The sequence below is a fragment of the Netta rufina genome (genome assembly GCF_964035555.1).
Source record: "Netta rufina genome assembly, chromosome: Z".
Lineage (NCBI taxonomy): Eukaryota > Metazoa > Chordata > Aves > Anseriformes > Anatidae > Netta > Netta rufina.
In genome coordinates this window covers 19,716,834-19,737,449 of record NC_140126.1, presented here as the reverse complement: position 1 = coordinate 19,737,449, position 20,616 = coordinate 19,716,834, and the positions used below count along the sequence as shown (strand labels likewise).

The 20,616-nt window shown below is 40.0% G+C and overlaps 1 protein-coding gene across 3 annotated transcripts in view; it reads right to left on the bottom strand.

Moving 5' to 3' along the window:
- MAST4 (microtubule associated serine/threonine kinase family member 4) overlaps nucleotides 1-20,616 on the bottom strand; it is a 214,589-nt gene that overhangs the window by 68,181 nt on the left and 125,792 nt on the right. For all 3 annotated transcript variants that reach the window (XM_084305338.1, XM_084305339.1, XM_084305337.1), the window contains one exon: nucleotides 5,583-5,671. In XM_084305338.1, coding sequence (XP_084161464.1) covers nucleotides 5,583-5,671 — 89 coding nt within the window. The remainder of the gene's footprint in view (nucleotides 1-5,582; nucleotides 5,672-20,616) is intronic.

Below are 20,616 nucleotides of genomic sequence, written 5' to 3'. Positions count from 1 at the left end.
ACGGCCTCACCTCCAGGGATGGGGCATCCACAGCTCCTCTGGGCATCCAGAGTACTAGCATTCACTTAATTCCAGGTGAAATTAGCTTTACGCAGGCATGAAGGGGTAGGAGAGATGTATCTGTTACTTCACTTTCTCCAAACTGGAATGAACAATTGAACCCAGGACCAGAAGAAATCTGAGAACTACACTGATACAAAACACAGCACAATTCCTACAGTTCTGTGTCCTGGGAGTTGGTAGTGGCAAGAGGAAACCAGATAAACTACACTTACACTGGTCATAAGAAAAACAGTGGGATCTCTTCATGTTCTGGCCACTACTTACTTTAAATACTAGAAGTACTATACTTAATAGCATTTAATTTAGAAGTCATTTGAATCTACATGCAACTTACTCCTTCCTTACATACAATTTACTCCTTCCTCTGTAGTCCCTAAACTAGGAGAAGATGCTCTGAAATTGTACCAAGTGCAATGCCCTGAATCTGGGCCAGGGCAATCCCAAGCACCAATACAAGCTGGGTGGAGAACGTATTGAGAGCAGTCCTGAGGAGAAGGACCTGGGGGTGTTGGTTGATGAGAAGCTCAACATGAGCCAGCAACGTGTGCCTGCAGCCCAGAAAGCCAACTGTATCCTGGGCTGCATCAAAAGCAGTGTGGCCAGCAGGGCGAGGGAGGTGATTCTGCCCCTCTGCTCTGCTCTTGTGAGACCCACCTGGAGCCCTGTGTTCACCTCTGGGGACAGCACAAGAAGGACATGGAGCTGTTAGAGTGAGTCCAGAGCAGGGTGATGAGAACAATCAAGAATGCTAGAGCACCTCTCCTATGAAGACAGGCTGAGGGAGTTAGGGTTGTTCAGCCTGGAGAAGAGAAGGCCCTGGGGAGACCTTACAGCGGCTTTTCTGTGCCTAAATGCGGCCTACAGGAAAGCTGGGGGGGAGGCTGTCAGGGAATACAGTGACAGGACAAGAAGTAATGGCTTTAAACTAAAAGGGAGTAGATTTAGATTAGCTATTAGGAATAAGTTCTTTAGTCAGAGGGCAGTGAGGCCCTGGCTCAGGCTGCCCAGAGAAGCTGTGGATGCCCCAGCCCTGGAGGTGCTCAAGGCCAGGCTGGATGGGGCTTTGGGCAGCCTGGTCTGGTGGGAGGTGTCCCTGCCCATGGCAGGGGGCTGGAACTGGGAGATCTTTGAGGCCCCTTCTAATCAATCTTTGATTTTATGAAATTGACACATCAGATTAATTTTAAATAACATTAATGTCGGCTGAATATGAGCCAGCAGTGTGCTCAGGTAGCCAAGAAGGCCAACGGCATCCTGGCTTGTATCAGGAACAGCGTGACCAGCAGGGCTAGGGAGGTGATCGTCCCCCTGTACTCAGCTCTGGTGAGGCCGCACCTCGAGTACTGTGTTCAGTTTTGGGCCCCTCGCTACAAGAAGGACATCGAGGTGCTTGAGCGGGTGCAGAGAAGGGCGACGAAGCTGGTGAGGGGCCTGGAGAACAAGTCCTACGAGGAGCGGCTGAGGGAGCTGGGCTTGTTCAGCCTGGAGAAGAGGAGGCTCAGGGGCGACCTTATTGCTCTCTACAGATACCTTAAAGGAGGCTGTAGCGAGGTGGGGGTGGTTTGTTCTCCCACGTGCCTGGTGACAGGACGAGGGGGAATGGGCTTAAGTTGAGCCAGGGGAGTTTTAGGTTAGATGTTAGGAAGAACTTCTTTACTGAAAGGGTTGTGAGGCACTGGAACAGGCTGCCCAGGGAAGTGGTGGAGTCACCATCCCTGGAGGTCCTTAAAAGACGTTTAGATGTAGAGCTTAGGGATATGGTTTAGTGGGGACTGCTAGCGTTAGGTCAGAGGTTGGACTCGATGACCCTGAGGTCTCTTCCAACCTAGAAATTCTGTGATTCTGTGATTCTGTGATTAATCTGTGTTTTAGCAAAGTTTTTTATCAATCTACGTATGATGACAATCAGACTAATAAACTACATTAGTTACTGTTCAGTAAATGTCAGTTTTCTTTCAAAAGAGATTCAGAGCCCTGTGTTAGCTTTAGCTTTTAATACTTTGACAGTTTACCATGAAAACACGCCAAGACTTCATTGATTTTCATTCACTTAGAAACCTAGTCTTACTTTCCCCAAAAGGCAGTCAACACAGACCATAGCTAAAGCAGAAGAGCATAGAAGCTGTGTATGAGACATTTTTCTTTGTTTTAAATGCATGGTAGTAAGCCAGGACTCAATATCATTTACTTTGGACAAAGGAAAAAAGGAAAAAAAGGAAAAAAAGGAAAAAAGGAAAAAAGGAAAAAAGGAAAAAAGGAAAAAAGGAAAAAAAGGAAAAAAGGAAAAAAGGAAAAAAAGGAAAAAAGGAAAAAAGGAAAAAAGGAAAAAAGGAAAAAAGGAAAAAAGAGAAACCCACACAGGTTTAAAGTTAAGAAATCCAGGAAAACCAACTCTAAATGTGATGCACATGAATGTCTCCAGTGTAATTCAAATCCTGAAACAACTAAAATACTTAATATTTTAAATGTCTTTCTTTGTTACTAAACTGCAGTGTGGCTAAATTACTTCTATCAAATGAACTTAGAAACATAGAATATCCTGAGTTGGAAGGGGCCCACAAGGATCACCAAGTCCAACTCCTGACTCCACACAGGTGGTACCCGAAACATTATGTCATGGAAGCAACAGGTGTTAACGTAGTGAAACCAGGAAATTAACGGTCAACATGTGACAATGTCTGCCAACCTAGAAAATCTTACAAAAAGGATTACAACTAGAGGCAAGACCTCTTTGGCCTTGGAATATTGCTTTAGACGATACCATCATGTAATCCCGTTCATAAATACACTGAATCCCACAGGAAAGATAGAGTTTGTCATTGCCATTCTTAGTGGAAGATTCGTCAGGAGCTTTCATGTTCTGGTATATATGAACAACATACATCTTCCTTCCCACTCCCTGCAATATGCCTCTGACTGATTTTGATGACAACACATGCTTCTCAGTCTTCCTTTTCCTAAAATAAGCAAGTAATAATCTTTTAGTCTTGCATGAAACACTCTCACATTCTATCCTACTAAGCCTTTCTCCCCACAAGACCTCCAGAACATGCATTACCATAAGAAAACAGCAGCACTCCAGATGAAATCTAACCAGGACGTTGTACAGTGGCATGAAACCTTCCCAGATTCAGCTGAAAATTACTTCTTTTGTATAAACTTCTAAGATTTGACTTTCAAAGCTACGCTACATTGGTCCTTCAATCATCTGATCCAGAAAATGCAGCCAGGTCCTTCTCTAAATTCCTTCTAGCAGATGAGTCCAGATCTTGAAGTAGGCATTTATGTTACTGGTCCTACATGCACAAAATGCTGCAAGTTGCTATGTAATTTGATACTTTTTATTGCAGTCCTCAAGATAAGTCACCTTAACACAGTTTTCCCAGTGCTGTTCCATATTGGATGTCTTCCAACTTTACATCAACTACAATAATTTTGTGCCAATGTAATTTATGAAAAGATTAAGAAGGCTTGGCCACAAAACCAAAGCCTGAGCACTCTATTGACAAACCCTGCTCCCGTTTTGTAAGACTTCTCATTTTAGCATAACACTCATATCCTCTCCTTTTTAAGTAATTCCCTACTTGCAGTTCTTCTCCCAATACTTGTCCTCTTAGTGGCACAAAATGAAACATTTCATTAAGACACAAACATGTAAGATTTATAGTTTTACTCCTAACAGCTAAATCTTGTTTCTACAGCAGAGAACATTAAACAGCGTTACACTTGATTATTCATCATCAGGGGTTAGCATCACCCACAGGAACAAGCTCCTGTGACTGTTGAGGTGGGGACACCTGAATGCCCTGACTTGCTGAGATGATAATCACTCACTCGAAGGCTGGGAGGTGCAGATCTACCTACGCAGCAGCAGGCATTCAGCTGGAAAACCCATTAGTGTCCAGGACACCAGATGTTGTCCAAGCTGACAGTGCAGCCTTTGCCTCCCACAATCCTGAATGTATCCACAGTTCACACAAAAACTAGAAGGAGCTTTCAGCAGGTTTAACTGCTTTCAGCCTACATATTAAAGGCAAAGGTTATGCAGCAACTGTCTTAAGACAGTTATTAATAATGAGCAAGATCTGAACACAAAGAAATGGCATTAGTGTATATTTGCTTTCTGTTTTTGTAAGAAAGAGAAAGAATTTACATAGTGAAATTCTCAAGTATTCTGGAAATCTCATGATCTTTACGAGTGCCTCTGCACAAGACCTACTGCCAGATTTCAAATCTGACTTTTCAATACCATGAACCATCTCTGCAGTTAGCTTCAGGCCCTATACAGAGGAAGAGCGCATATAATGTACTGTATTGGTAATTAATGTAATAGCTGATATATAATACCTGTTGCATTTATCAACATTTCCATATCCCCTTTCTAACCTCCAGTCCTAGAGCTTGTATCTTGTATGTACTCAAACTGCTTTGGCAGCTCTTAATTAGAGCCATGAGCCTTCACTCTCCCACTCTCCATGTTGCTTACAAATGTCTTTTCTTCAACTGGAATGCACCATTTGCACCCTGAACAATATATTTACTTCATCAGTGTGGTGCCATCCAAATTCCCCTTCCCTATCCAACCACACAAACCTGAGAATTACTGAGATTGTAAGACAAAAAATTAAAAAACTTCACGCAATTATTCAGTATTTGCCCAACTCAGCTTTCATCTTCTGCTTGCATGCTGCTCAGTTTGAGGAGAACCACTGTGTTTTCTCTAGTAACGATGTTTCTACTAGAAAACTGCAAGTGCCTTATTAAACTCACCATTCTCTTGAAAAACACAACTTAAACTCTGTAATTGTTCTTCTACCATCCAAGAACAATTCTACAAAGTACTCAACGTCATTGCCAACACAAGGATTGCTTGTAGGGCTTTACTTTTTTTTTTTTTTATTTAACCAATGGTAATAACTATACACCAAAACATGTGACAGAATGAATCTTTGCACTAGTCTATTTTGGTATGCGAAAAATGTTCCTTTTCAAAATGAAGACAATATCATCTCTAACGTTCACTCAATCTTAAGTGCTTTAATGCTTCAGAAGTGAAACAAAATGATCACCAATTTATTATTGTGGAAACTGAAGCACTGAAATTTCTAGTAACATGCCTAACTTCATAAATCCTAGGGAACAAATGCACTACGAATAGAATGTAATACCCTACTCACCAATTCCACTATATTCACCATGTGTTACGAGCTGTTTAATATTCTTTTCATACAGTACTAGGTGCAGAGAAGGAATTGGGGAAAATGCATCAGAACTTGACAGAATACATGGAAAACTAACAAAGCTACATGATCCATGTTAGATATTTCAGGACTGCTTGTTACCGTAACATAAGATTTATGGATTTAAATTTAACAGAAATTTGGATGGAACAATATGCAAATATTCACCAATTCCAACAATGGAAAGAAACGTAGTGAGATAGAGTGTTTTTTCCTCCCCTCATACAGAATTCTGAAGAATTTCATAAATACCACCAGTAAAATAGATATAAAAATCACCTGTGTGAGCTGAGAGAGGTGAATGAGGCCGAGGCAGAGCTGGAGATTGGCCATTGCCCATCAAACTCTTCCTGTTGCTTGTTCTACAACTGTAGGCAAAAACAGAAAGAGAAAAAAAACACATCATTAGAAACACAGCATGTACCACATATGGACATTTTGCATTTTTGGTTCTTTATCAGAGCTATTGCTGTTTTTGTAGTACTTGTATGAGTCCAGGAAGTCTATGGAACATACTGGATAATGACAAAGACAGCAGTTTCCAAAGAAAATGCACCATGGATCCATTTCAGGCTTGCACGTTTGCTGTTCAGTGCAAAGAATATCATATCCCTGTGGAGTCATTAATAAAATGTTCTTCCCTGTCTGCAGCTTGCTTCTCTGCCATACTTTTTAAATAATATTTAAAAATATACACACATAATCTGAAAAATTCTCAGCTTAGAATCACCAATGATCAAACCTATTCTTATTACATGAACTGTAGCTCCAAATTGCATGCCATGAGGAGCAATTATTTATCTATCTGACTCTGAAACAATAATTATAAATTTAATTATTGAGTTAAATTTCACATCTGTGCCTTTTGTCAATGAAACAGATGATGCCTACAAAGATGAATGCCTTTTTTTTTTACTCATACATTTTTCATCTGCAAAGCCACTGATTTCCCTTATCACAAGATCATTAGTCAAGATAAATAGTAAATTAACACATCTATTAAGCTTGAGAAAGGACACATTTTTCTTAAATACAACATAACATTTTAAAATATTTGATGGCAGAAGTGTTTTTTCCCCTCTTTCAGCTATAACTAATATTCTCATAAATATAAATCCTCAAGACTGCAAACATTCATGCACAAGAAAATAGTATCCTGAAGTCAAAAAGACTAACTGTATATAAACTTAAGTGCATATGCAAATGTTTACAGCACTACGATCAGATTTTTTTTTTCCCCCATAAAGGTTTATAGAAACTCAAAACCATTAAAAGGGGGAAAAATCTTTTATAAAAAGCATTTCATTAATACAATACAGGCATACTCAGATCTTACTTGTAGATGTCTCTAAACATCTAACATGTCTAACTTTCTAATGTTATGATCTCTATATAACAGCCAGGAACCAGAACTGATCAAATTGAATATCACAAGATGAATAAAATGCAAAAGAAGGGACAGAGTTAAACAAGGGGGCATGAACGTGAGTAACCTGCTGGGATAGCATAAATAATAAGTGAAAAAGATTCAAAAGGAATCTGTACTATTACCAGAGGGGAAAAAAAGTCAGGAAATGCAGACTAATAAAGCAGTATAGAATTTATTTGCAATATATAAAAAGTGTCAAACGAAAACCAGTCTCCCCTCAAAAAACATTTTGCTAAGCACTGAGAGTGCCATATCCAACAGTTTAACAGGTTAATGCAAAGTTTATTTCCACAAATTACACAATGAACTACCATATCCCTTTTATTATAATCAATTAAACAATGCATTAACTCGTGAGTGTATATTTATTATTACCACTGTAGGAAAGTAAAGCAATAAATGCTTTAAGAATTCACATTTTAAGTATGGGAAAAGTCACAGAAAACTTTTTAAATAGATACACTTCAATTACTAAGCTGACCAAACAGGGAAAATTTTATAAGTGTGGACTATATATATATATTATGTTTAAATTAAGTTGACCTTACTACAAGTATTTTTAACATACTTATTATTTAACATATTGTTAAGTTACAAGACTTAAGGAAACACTCCTTATGTTACTAGACAACAATTTCAAAGCCACGTTGTTCCATCCTTTCTCTAAATTTTGTCCAGCTGAAGAGCTATGTTTGATTGCTCTCTTATCAAAGAATGGTTCAAATACTTCCTTTTGGCTTTATAACATCACTGTAATTTCAGTAATATTTCTTATATCATACTATGACAACCCTTAATTTACCTGCTACACTTCTAAAAGATCTTGAGTAATAGTTCATTTGCAATCCTCCAAACAAAAACTAAATTCAACACAAACTTCCAGTATTCATTAGACATTTGTTAAAGGGCACAACAGATTGTATCTATCCATAACGATGTGATGACATCACTACAGCATCTGTGGTGCGGGCTGGGGTTAAGAGACCCTACTACATGACATTAGGCAGCTTCACATGTGCAAAACTTGGGATCGTCACATCTCCCACAAAAAAAAAACAAAGATTTTAATCATCTAATCCCTTGTTAATGCTTCCAGCAAAAGAGATTTCAAAGGTAGTGGATGATTCTCCTTTTCTAATCAAAGAAACCTTACTTTTAGTTCTAGGCCACAGGCACACTTCATTAATTTTGCCACAAGAATGATTCCACATACACGTGTACAGTATCATTTACACTTAAATGCAGAAATTAACAGTTTCGTCACTTATGCCATTTTTTTTTTTTTTTTGTAAATAAAAGACTCTTTGTATTCAGTTTTACATTATAATTCAAACTTCACATTCCACAGGTGAAATTAGTGCAATATCTTTCACACATTATCTGAGATACATAATTCTAGTTATCTAGATTTTACAGTTACTTTTAAGAATTCTTTATCGGGACTAGGAGGACATTTCCTCCATAGCAAGATCTTACATAATTTTAAAAACTTCCCCGAGCTGCCATTGCAAAAAAATCTTTCCTATTTGCTCAGATGTGGCTGCAGTTGTATGAAGAATTTCACTTATCACATTCTAGTGAAGTATTTTAGACCTGGACAGGCTGGAGAGCTGGGCAGGAAGAAACCAAATGAGGTTTAACAAGAGCAAGTGTAGAGTCCTGCACCTGGGAAGGAACAACACGAAGTATCAGTACAGGCTGGGGGGCGACCTGCTGGAGAGGAGCTGCTGGAGAGAAGAAGGTCCTGGGGTCCAACAGCAGGTTGACCATGAGCCAGCACTGTGCCCTTGTGGCCAAGAGGGCCAGTGGGATCCTGGCGTGCATTAAAAGGAGCGTGGCCAGCAGGTCAAGGGAGGTGATCCTCCCCCTCTACTCTGCCCTGGTCAGGCCTCACCTGGAGTACTGTGTCCAGTTCTGGGCTCCCCGGTACAAGAAGGACAGGGGTCTCCTGGAAAGAGTCCAGCAGAGGGCCACAAAGATGATATGGGGCCTGGAGCATTCTCCCTATGAAGAAAGGCTGAGAGACCTGGGTCTGTTCAGCCTGGAGAAGAGATGACAGAGGGGATCTCCTCAATGTACATAAATATCTGAGGGGTGGGGGACAGAGGGATTTGGCCAACCTCTTTTCAGTGGTTTGTGGGGACAGGACAAAGGGTAATGGTCACAAGATGGAGCACAGGCAGTTCCGCAACAACATGCAAAGGAACTTCTTCACAGTGAGGGTGACAGAGCACTGGGACAGGCTGCCCAGGGAGGCTGTGGAGTCTCCTTCTCTGGAGATATTCAAGGCCTGTCTGGATGCCTACCTGGGCAGCCTGCTCTGAGGAACCTGCTTTGGCAGGGGGGTTGGACACGATGATCTCTCGAGGTCCCTTCTAACCCCTACAGTTCTGTGATTCCATGATTTTCTCAAGAGATGTAAAGTCAAAAATGTGAATTCTCCTCTATTTGTCCTATGAGTAACGTAAAACATAAAGTGCTGCATGCAAGGACAAATCCCTGCTAGAGCTCATCCCATAGCTTTGTTTTTTTTTTGCTCCACAGATTCTGAAATCATGTATGTAGCCATCCTGTATAATCCCTAAAACAGAACGCATTCCCCAGGTTAATGGTAGAATAGAAGAGGCTCTTTGTGGGTGAAGAAAAAAACACCTCTGGGGAACTTAGAAAGATGATCTCAGCTGCTAGAACACTGCAAACAGGAAGCAGGGTCCCACCAAGGAGGTAGCAAAAGCATTGCTAACAGAAGTATTTAGCCTTGAAACAGCAGTCCTCATGTACAAAGAAACTCCGAAGTTAGAGCAATTCTGCAGACAAAATCATTTATTCTAGATCCCTGCACACATCAAGTAACTTTTCCCTTCTATTGTCTTCGTAAATCTATTCTTCTCCCATTCAAATCTGACAAGATAAACCAACTGATGAAAGACAGACCTGAAAGAAAGCCTCTTTGTCTGCAGCAAAGTTATACAGTGCAGGACTGTAAATTGGGGAAACATAAACCTTGGTAAACCACAGAGAGATACATTCTTAAAACACTGCTCTCTAAAACTTGGATTTCTCTTCGTGATCAGGTTGCATGGCACAGAGAAGAGACCTGCAAGCCAGGCAGCAGATTACACAGGGTTTAAAGTGCTGAGAAAAAAAAAAAAAAAAAAAAAAAGAAGGAAAATATCCTTTTCCAAGAAGAAAAGAGTACAAAGAGAGTACAAGAGGAGAAGAGAACTTAAAAAACTTTAAACCTTAGTCAGCCATGTTCAACAATACCAATTAAATTTTGGGATACACATAAAATTTGAAGAGAACAGTAACTTTGAGCTTTTTGCCCTTTTCTCCTTCTCTTTCCCAGGAAGATCCTCCCTGGTTTGGTTCTGTTGCCCACAGCCTGAGCTGGGAGTCTTGGATCACTGTATATCTGGCAGTAGTTTACATCGTGCCAGCAGTGCCCTAGATTACTGGCACTGTTCCTTATCTTGGAATCCAATTCATAATTTCCTATTTGGTTTCCAAGTCCCTCTGCCTTATCTCCCACTCTCTGCCACCAATGCTCCTGCCCACTCGTAGCACTCCTCCTTATCGTGATTCTTCGCTGCTGGGGAATTTCTCCTTCAGCCCTGCTCTGCTATCAGGAACACGGAGCACTCTGAGTCACTCCTCCAACTGCAGAGACAACCAGCACTTCCCGTGAGAAGTACCACCTGATAGAGCAAATGGAGGACACCGTGTAGAAAGCGTGCTGTGCTGAACCGTGTTAATCTCATAAAGCAGGGGTTAACTGCAGCTGCTGAAAGATGTGATCCAGTTGTACAAAGCTTGATTACCTTGCTCCTTAAATAACCACAATCCTTCCTCTATCAGGCAAAATCCCTTTGGGCAGAAGTGGTGGGAACTGCTAGATTCCCACTAACAACGCACAAGATAAAAGTACTGGTAATGGCCATTACAATACATCTACACTCAACAAGCTCTTGGAAAAACTAAACATAATACAAACTTGAAACAGAAACTCAGTTTTTTAAGTCATATACTCATGATGGGGCAGTACTTCATCCAGATAAATATTAAATGCAGATTTCCTGATAATCAAAAAACAGTAATAGCAGTGAGAGGTACGCACTAAAATGGAAGCTTATTCCTCAGAAAGAGGGATAATATGTGAGCAAATTACTGGCAGTAAGGGTTAATTGCTTCTCAAACACACACGAAAAGGTATAGAAAGTAGGATATACTGACAGAGATCATCACTTCCCATGCCTTTCATAGCTTTAATCACTTATAATGATTTCATTTCAATATCCTTAATTACTAATATTTACACTTGTAATAAAGATGGATTTGGACTGTAAGCTCTTATAACAGTTCACCACCTTTCACAGTGTATGCTGAGCATAGCACTACCTTGCAACACAGCTTCTCAGTTTTGGTATCCCTACAACATATTTGTTTAGCTGAAAGTAAAGATTAAAAGGGGACACCTATTTTAAGAAAGATTGCGAGTAAATGCTGCATTTGTTAACCTAAGTACAAACAGACTATATCAGCTATTGCTGCACCCAAACGCAAAGCCTGACCACGCAGACACAAAACACATTAATAATGCAGGATCAGCTCTAGCATAAAGGCTGTGGGATAGGGAAGGTGGTTGAAATTGTTCTGGTGTTAAAAAAGCATAGCTGAAAACTACCTCAGGAGGAACATGCTGACCCTAGCAAGACTCCGATGTAGCCACTTTGTATTTACAGAAAAGTTTAATTTAATTTATATTTCAGTTATATTTAACCTGTTTTGAAGCTACCTAACTATGGTACCATCATTACTTTTTTATCTTCATGAACACCAAAACTGAAGAGTCAACAGAGCACACTACCCTGAGTTAGAAAAAATAAAAATTAAAACATATGAGGAATTCACTGCCTTTCACTGTTTTGTGTTTTGTTTTTGTAGGAAAAAAAAAAAAAAAAAAAAGGAAAAGGAAAAGGAAAAGGAAAAGGAAAAGGAAAAGGAAAAGGAAAAGGAAAAGGAAAAGGAAAAAGGAAAAGGAAAAGGAAAAGGAAAAGGAAAAGGAAAAGGAAAAGGAAAAGGAAAAGGAAAAGGAAAAGGAAAAGGAAAAGGAAAAGGAAAAGGAAAAGGAAAAGTCCTTGGCATTAAAAAGCAGTTTGGTGAGTGCTTCCAACCTCTCCAGAATCCATGGAGGTTCTGCAGGGCACTAACTCAGAAGAACACAGGTAACAGCTGTGATGAAGAGATGGTGCACGCTGGTACCTCACAGTGGCTTCCCTGCCAACAGGCACCTTTATGGTCATACTTGATGAAGCATTTCCTGATCTAGGAAGTCCGAGTAGCACGTGGCCCAGTAGCTTCATACCTAGACCACTTTTTAAATGGCAGCAGATCAACCGTGACTGCTCCTCTCTGAACACTGTGGAATTAGGGTTACATGAGCAAAATCCACAAGCTCTACTCCGTGTGATCTGCTGTCCTGTTCTACCCTATAGCTAAGTGAGACTGCAGAGTAAGGAAGCAAAGATCTCCGATTTTGAGAGACATTTCTTAACTTAAAGACTGGAGTTGGTAAATTTTTGATGTGCTGCCACTGAAAGAAAAGTGCAAAACATCTGAAGGTGAGCAAAAAAAATAAATGAAGAATTTAAAATTCATTCTTTTAGTGATTTACAGTGTTCCATACTCGTATCCATTTAGCATCACACAGCAAAATTTTCCAGTGTATTTTTACTGGCTTACGCCTGCACATTCACGTTTCCAAATCTGCTATGTATGTATGCACGTATTCACATGTATAAGGACATATATTTATATGCAGACATATACTAGGTTATATATTAAAATATCCTATATATACACATATAGCCACACACAGAGAAATAATGTTTATTATATATCCCACTCACTGCATGGAGTTATTCCCTATCAATCTTTAATGACCTGGAAAAACAGTCTTGGAATTTGCTGTAAAGTTTCACTGTATAATGGATGTATTCATGTTTTTACTCTCTTGTATTTAAGCTTTAATCAACCTGAATGAGGCCAGTTTTAGTCTGTGTGCTGAAAAGAAAAGAGTGCTGTCAAAACCTAATGAACAGGACAAAACAGCGATGCATGCATCTGCTAGCAGCCCTAGTTTAGCAGAGTATGTCCTGGATTTTTTCAACACAGCTGTGAATGTTTTAGATTCGGCTCTTGCCTGGGTGAACTTGGACAGTGAGCTCAGGGTCCTTTCCTGGTATTTACATATTTGTGTTCAACAGCGATTTCCCTGCCATTACTACAGCCTACCAGCTGCCTCCCTATCACAAAGACTTTGATTTTCCTCAATGGCACAAAGGAGGAGACCTCGCTCATCTCCTTATCTTTCTAAAAGTAAAAAATAAAATAGAAAATAAAATAGAAAATAAAATAGAAAATAAAATAGAAAATAAAATAGAAAATAAAATAGAAAATGCAACCAGCTGGAAACATGATCCTCTGCACAGACTGTCTATAGAGTTCAAACGTGCATCAGTCAGCATCACTGGAATAACATCTGCCAAGATGCATCACAAAATTGCAAAAACATCTGCCAACTCTCTGCAGACCCGAGGAAGATCGTCACACACTGTCACAAAGGCAGGCTTCTAATGCTGCAGACGGCCTTTCAATCTCCATTCCCACAGTGCTTTACAAAACAAATAAACAGATAGTTCATTAGGTCTTTGCCTGGTGATAGTTACATCTGCCTTCAATGTATTCAGCTCCACTGACTTCTTATTTTTACTCCTAGCAATTTTGATCCATATTTTTTCCTCTTCACAAATAAAAATCCAACAACAATATTTAAAATCCAAATCTCTCCTAAAAACCTAAAACGGTGTATTTCTACCTGTTGTAACTTCCAAAGGACAGATTCAGTTTTAACTTTCTACACAGATAAATATTTAATTATGCAAAATGAAACGAGTATTTAAGTTAATTATTAACTCTATATTTGTACAATATTTATAAAATACCTGCCTACAAGATATAAAATCTGATTTATGCAAAGTGGGCAGAGAGTGGAGAATGGACAAAACCACTCAGGATCAGAAGCAAGACTGCAGAATTTTTCTTTATTATCTTCAAAATGCAGTTTGGGCAACCTTGTATCATGCAGGCTGTTGAGGACACATTGATGTAATCGTTTCTAACCCACTGCTTCTAGACCTTATTTTTTCAAGATTTCATCTGTGTTCTGGGAGGTGATATAAACCAAGGTAATAGCTGAAAAGTGCTTTTGCCATCATACCGAGATATTCAACTTAACTCCTCAACACACAATTACTTCTCTTTCAAAACAGAAAGATAAATAGTAAGACAGGACAAGAATCAGAGCAAAAATAGACAGGGATGGCCTAACTCACCACTATGATCACCATTACATAATTCAGGAGATGAAAAAAGCTGGAAACATCTAACTGAAAAAAAAAAAAAAAAGAGCTACATTGATAGGTTTATACAATTTAACTAGCAGTCCCTTAGAAAAAAAAAAAAACAACACAGAGCACATCACACCTGTGAAGATCAAAGCATCAATAGTTTTGAGATGTTAATCACGTGAAGCAGCGCCTTGCCCTGCCAGACATCATTTGCATCAGACAGGAAATACCCAATTTACTGGAACGCATGTCTATCGCAGCCTCAGCACAGACAGGGCTTTAAAACACAGGCTTCATGGGCTTTAAAACACTTGGCCATCCCCAGCAGGTTCACGTTAATCCTAGATCTCTAGATCCTGCCACTCTAGATTGTGGCTTTAGACTACAAGCTCTTGGTATGTCTCTTGGGATACGCGGATGTGGCCAGACATTTCTTACCGTGTTGTGGTGGTCACCTTAAACCTAGGCTGGGGACAGGATGTTTCTGATGCTGCCTCCTTGCTCATCAACAGCATGGGAGAAATCAGGGGAGGTCAGATGGGGCTGCCATTCACTGCCACGGGCCCCTCCAGAGCACCAGGCTGGAGTGCTGCCTTCTGCCTACTACAGCCAGCCTGTGACAGATGCTTGCTGCTCAGTCAGTCTGGGAGCTGCGCTGATGCCCCGTGGCTGCTGCTGCTCCCAACACGCACAGTCCAGACTCAGAGGATGGGACAGCTGGTGGATGTCCCCCTCACAGTTCCACCCCCAGCTCCAATAAAGATACAGGGCAAGACCTTTTCCACGCTTTCATCAAATAGACTAGCATATCTACTCATAACTTTCACCTAATTTGGCCTTTCAAAAAAAAAAAAAATGTAAAAGGCAAACAAACCACACCAAAGATGCAAAGATGAAGTGGGGCCTGTTCCAGACTTATTTCTTTTGAACAGCGTCCACCCAGGCTCAACCACAGCCAATTCCCCAGGCTGTTCCGGTACTGCAAGGGAGCCAAGCTCAAACCCTGAGCTTTCTGTAACTCTGGTTGAAACTGAGGCCAGCATAGCTCAGAATTAAGATAAAAAGTGGGAGTGCCTCCAAACTGCAGACAGAAGACCTGCTTATCCAGATACCTACGACGATGAAACCCTGTCCCTTTTCTCCCCAGCTCTCTCATTCTGTTTTCCATTTAGACCCGGCACCTCTCAGCTTTCTCAGCTTCTTGCCAGCTGGTAGCTGTCCCCAGCAGCAGCCCCTATGGGCACCGCTGCTCTTAAGTCGCTGTATGCCATGGGCCTGGTGGGTCAGGGTGATGAGAAAGACTTCCTCATAATGTTAAAAAGCATTTCCCAAATGGCACAGAGTACTTTTACGGAGTGTTTCTTGTCATTGAAAAAGCATGCATGCTAGCAATACTTAAAAAAGTCTCTAAGGGTTAAAGTCTGCCACTCTGGAATTATCACAAATCTACATGTAGAAATGGCCTAAAAACTTTGGTGCTTCAGTAGACAGCTAGAGTAGATGTCTATATGGAAGTACCTCAGAAACAACTGATCCACTTTCATTTGGGGGTAGGAAACAGAAAGGGGAAGAAATGGTTTAGCCTGCTCTGCTTCCTGCTACAGAAGTTTCTATCTGTCAAAATAGTTTGTTGCTAACACTGCTTTCACAAAAAAGGATCAGAGGCTTATTAACCCAAAGAATACACATTATATCAAACTCAGTCTGCTCTACTCCAGAAACTGTCCCCGTGAGAAAAGCTCCTAGAAATATTTTCCACACATAATTTCACAATTTTTAGGACAGTTTCTTTTAATTTTTTTTTAAATCATCTATTAGAAGTGCCACAAAATTAGTCAAATCTTAAAATTTGAGGGTAGGAAATTGCCAGTTGTGTGTAGTATAAAGATTTTGCATTGTTTCACTTTCAAACCCCGTAATTCTCTTCCATTTTAATCCCTAAAATAAACTATATTTATACCTGACTTCTTTCTCCTATAATTAAATACTGACATTTTTTGCTCACAAGAGTAATGAGTCCAGGCAGGACTGCTTTTCTCCATTTTTAAATTTGGTACCTCCCATCCTATCAAAACTATGGAAGAGCACATGATGAATAAATGCTTTGAATACAAGAGCATGGAATTTTCTCACTCCTACTTGAGCATGAAACTAAAGAAGGTGGGAGACACTGCCATTGTATCAAGTGATCTGTTCTCTGACTGAGAAGTGTAATACTCCTCACTAACTGCTAAATAATTGATTTTTCCCATACTAGAAAATAAGATCTATTAAAATGTCACCAAAACTTCTGCAAGCTAAGTGTTCACTTTCCTATTTTAAAATTCAAATTCTGTCTTGTACTAGGATACAATACTTTGATGATCACTAGCTCGTTACTTATCTTTTTATTCCTGGGAGAATTCTGCCTTTTAAGGAGTCACGGTTTTTCTGAAACCAGTAGATTTCACTTTAGCTAATCCACACCAAAAAAAGTAAAGATTATAGCTCATCTGTAAACAATCACACCCAAAAAGCAAGCCAAATATGTGTATGCATATCTGTAATTTTAACCTTCTGGGAGAAGAAGGTCCACAAGAAGAGTGTGCAAGAGCAGAAAAATGAAAAGAATGCTGATTCAATTTTATTTTAAATATGTTGTACTGAATGTCAGTACTTCAGTGGAACGTTTTCACAGCACAATACAACCAGCATTAAATAGAAGTGAAGTAAAACACACTTTTACAGGAGAAAAAAAATGGAAGAAATGTTATGCCATTGAAACACAACTCTGTAACAAAGTCTAAGAAAAAAAAAAAAAAAAAGAGAAACCCCCTTCCCTTGTGCTGACAAATATCCTGACCTCAGGTTTTTTCTTGTATAAACAAGATTACATGAATTACTGAACTATGGCTTGTTCCAAATTGTGTTACTCAGAGAAGGTTCCCTGCATTAGACCTAAGAGACGGGTATGTAATTTTCAATGCTAAATTCAGCAGCAGTTTCTGAGAGTTTGATGTGCCTGAACAATAACAAAACCAGACTTCCTTTTGTTGCAATATGGCGGGGAGTGGAAGGGAGGAAGAGATCTTTCAACAGTGTTAGTATGTTAGTCTCCAGAAGAAACATTCTCCCAGTAAAAAGGATACCATGAGCATCCACATTAGTTAACCTCCTGAAAAACACAGTAGAGGGCCCACAGACTCAAAAGCATTTCAACTGTGACGTACAGTTGCCTACTGAGCATCTGCAAAAGAACAGAAATGAGCTTCGGGTTTTTTATGTCACTTTGACATTGTCTTATTCCTCTCTCCCTCTTTTTTTTTTTTTTTTTTTTTTTTTTTAAGATAGGTTTGCACTCTTTCTTTAAAGGAATTACTGCAAGTAACAGAAAAATAGTCTTGTTCATTTTATAACTGAACTTCCTGAAAAGATCATAGAATATCCTCAAGTTGGAAGGGACCCACAAGGATCCTCAAGTCCAACTCCTGGGTCACCAAAGGACCACCCAAAACTCAGACCATGTGTCTGAGAGCGCTGTCCAAACACTTCTTGAACTCCATCAGGCTCAGTGCTGTGCCCACTGCCCTGGGCAGCCTGTCCCAGTGCCCGAGCACCCTCTGGGCGCAGACCCTTTCCCTAACCCCCAGCCTGACCCTCCCCTGTCCCAGCTCCATGCCGTTCCCTCGGGTCCTGTCGCTGTCCCCAGAGAGCAGAGCTCAGCGCCTGCCCCTCCGCTCCCCTCCTGAGGGAGCTGCAGGCCGCCATGAGGCCTCCCCTCAGCCTGCTCTGCTCGGGGCTGAACGAACCAAGGGGCCTCAGCTGCTCTTCAGACATCTTTCCCTCTAGACCCTTCACCACCTTTGTAGCCCTCCTTTGGAGGCTCTCTAACAGTTTTTATATCCTTCTTACACTGTGGCACCCAAAACTGCACACAGTACTTGTTGTGTGCACAGTGCGGAGCAGGACAACCACTTTCTTGGTCTGGCTAGTAATGTCGTGCTTGGTTCCAAACTTTCCATTCAACAAACAACAGACATTTTGTAATTAATATTATGTACTGTCTTCTGCTCGGACACAAGTATTCAACAGTGCTCAGGCAAACTATTAATACACCGGAACTAAGAAAACAGACTTTTTTAAATCACTACTTAGAACAAAATACGGCTGTTTGAAAACCATGCCCTTTACTGGTTAGGAGCCCAAATATGAACATTTATCTATGAGGCACTCAACCTGAAAACTGTGGCTGTTCCCATGAGACCTCTGGGAGCACCATCAGTGCCCCATTTGAGCGTGCGCAGGCTGGCCGCAGCTCCAAAGCACGGTCTGCAAACAAAAGGACTCCCCTCTCTTCGCTGAGAGCAGTGTTCTCCACTCCTTACACCATCAGCTGAGCAGAAATTTTATAATTAAACCATAATTAATCAACAAGAAGCATTATTTTCTCAGAAAAAAAAAAAAAAAACACCACATCCTTTCATTGTGCCCATTCAGCTGCTGGTGTCTGTTCAGCCTGCCAAAGAGGACATCAAGTAATGCCAGCTACGACGGCTTTCATGAAGAGGTTGTTTGTTCAGTAGGAACCGGTTGTCTGCAAACTCATGCTGAAATGTTAAGTGACCAAACAAGCCATGTTCATAACTGAGACATCACCGTCCACATACGTGCGGCTGGCAACGTGGCACTGCCCATCAGTCATATGGAGCTATAATGAACTGGAGTCTTTTTGCTCCTGATGTTTCCCAAACATAGTCAAATCTTTTTAATAGCAGAACAAGAAATAACTGATTTGTAGAACTGTACGTGTGGGCTTTCCTTTTTCCAAATGAAAACTGAGATTATGTAAGCAACATAACTGTCAATTATGATTTTTTGTTTAACAAAGCTTCATAAGAAACCTAACAGAAAAAATACTGAAACACCCTCTAGGATACTGGCAAACAGCTGACACTATTTACAAAACTACATCAATCACTTCTTTCGTCCACAATTTTCTATTAGACATGCATGCGCTATCTGTACTTAAGAGTCAGGTATGTGTCTACCCTGGTGTGTAGGCACATGAACTTATTCCCCATCCTACTGATGTAGTTACAGGTCTTTACTGGTTTAAATTTTCTCAGATGGAAACTGGAACACACCAGGAGAATATACACTCTCTTTTTCAACTGTAATTGTGGACCAACGTAGCTACGTCAGCATAACTAACTGGCCAGATATAACTCAAATGATTACCCTTGTATAAAAGCCTAGTGTATATACCAGCTCTGAGAGTGACTTCGGTTCACACAGCACTACACCGGCCTCAGGAAGGCAGTCTATTATACATGCAGTGCTTCGCTGCAAAGTCGCTGTGATGTAACCAGAAACGTATGAATAATCTCCAGTGAAGCAATTCAAACATCTCCAGGCATACTCATCACAGCAGGGATGACAGCACAAGGCTGCTGACATGCAGCCACTTTTTTTTTTTTTTTTGGTAACACAATCATCAAGCACCATACAAGCCAAGAAAGAGCAGATGATTTACATTTTTTACATTTGCTGCCACAGACCTGGCACTTAATATATATGCACATTTATACTATTAAAAATAGTATAGTGCAGTACTGAAAAACGTTTCAATGGCGTAAGTTTCAAGTGACTGCATTACTCAGTGATGTCAGAAACAAATTATCTAGGACATCCCAAATAAGTACTGATGAAAGCGTTCATGTTATGCCACCAAATGTTCCCTTTCCCCCTGATACACTAAGTCCTTTTAATGATCCAAATATCCAAAACTCAGATAGACATATGATAATTAAAAGTATTTTAGAATCTTCTAAAAATTAATAGATTTTCTGGAGATCAAAACATAATAGTGCTGCATTGCGATCTCTCAGACAGACTCTTTCTTCTTTTCTGCTGTGGTGTATACTTCATGCTCTTTCCCACAACTGGTGACTGGCAAAACACAATCTGAACTTAAATTTCTCCACATGGTTATATTTCATGAAAATTTACTGAAAAATAAGTAGCAATATTTTTAGAAAAAAAAAAAAAAAGAAACAAAAAACACCACATTGCTTTTAAACAGAACTTCATCCAACACTACGTTATCCAATCAGAGTTCTAATGAAATGAATCTCCAAGAATGAACGTGGCCTAGAAAATCCATCCACATTCTGCCTTTACCAGTATTTCTTTCTGTGGGTAATGTCAACATGCAATTTTCAGGACCAAGTAAGTTTGGTTCCTTGTTAATATTTGTCTTGATTTCTTCAGTGGCTCGTAACATCCTATTTTCTCATGAAAAATCAAGAGCAAAGAAAAAAGGCAAAATGACAACTGAAAATTAACATTCATGCCCGGTATTCTTTTCTGTACTGGACTTAAATCTATACAGTGATATACAAGAACCACAAGAATATAGAGAAAAGACTAAATCCATCTTAAACACAGAATAGAGTATACAGGCAGTTTATGAGAAAGATTTTTGCATATACTTTGC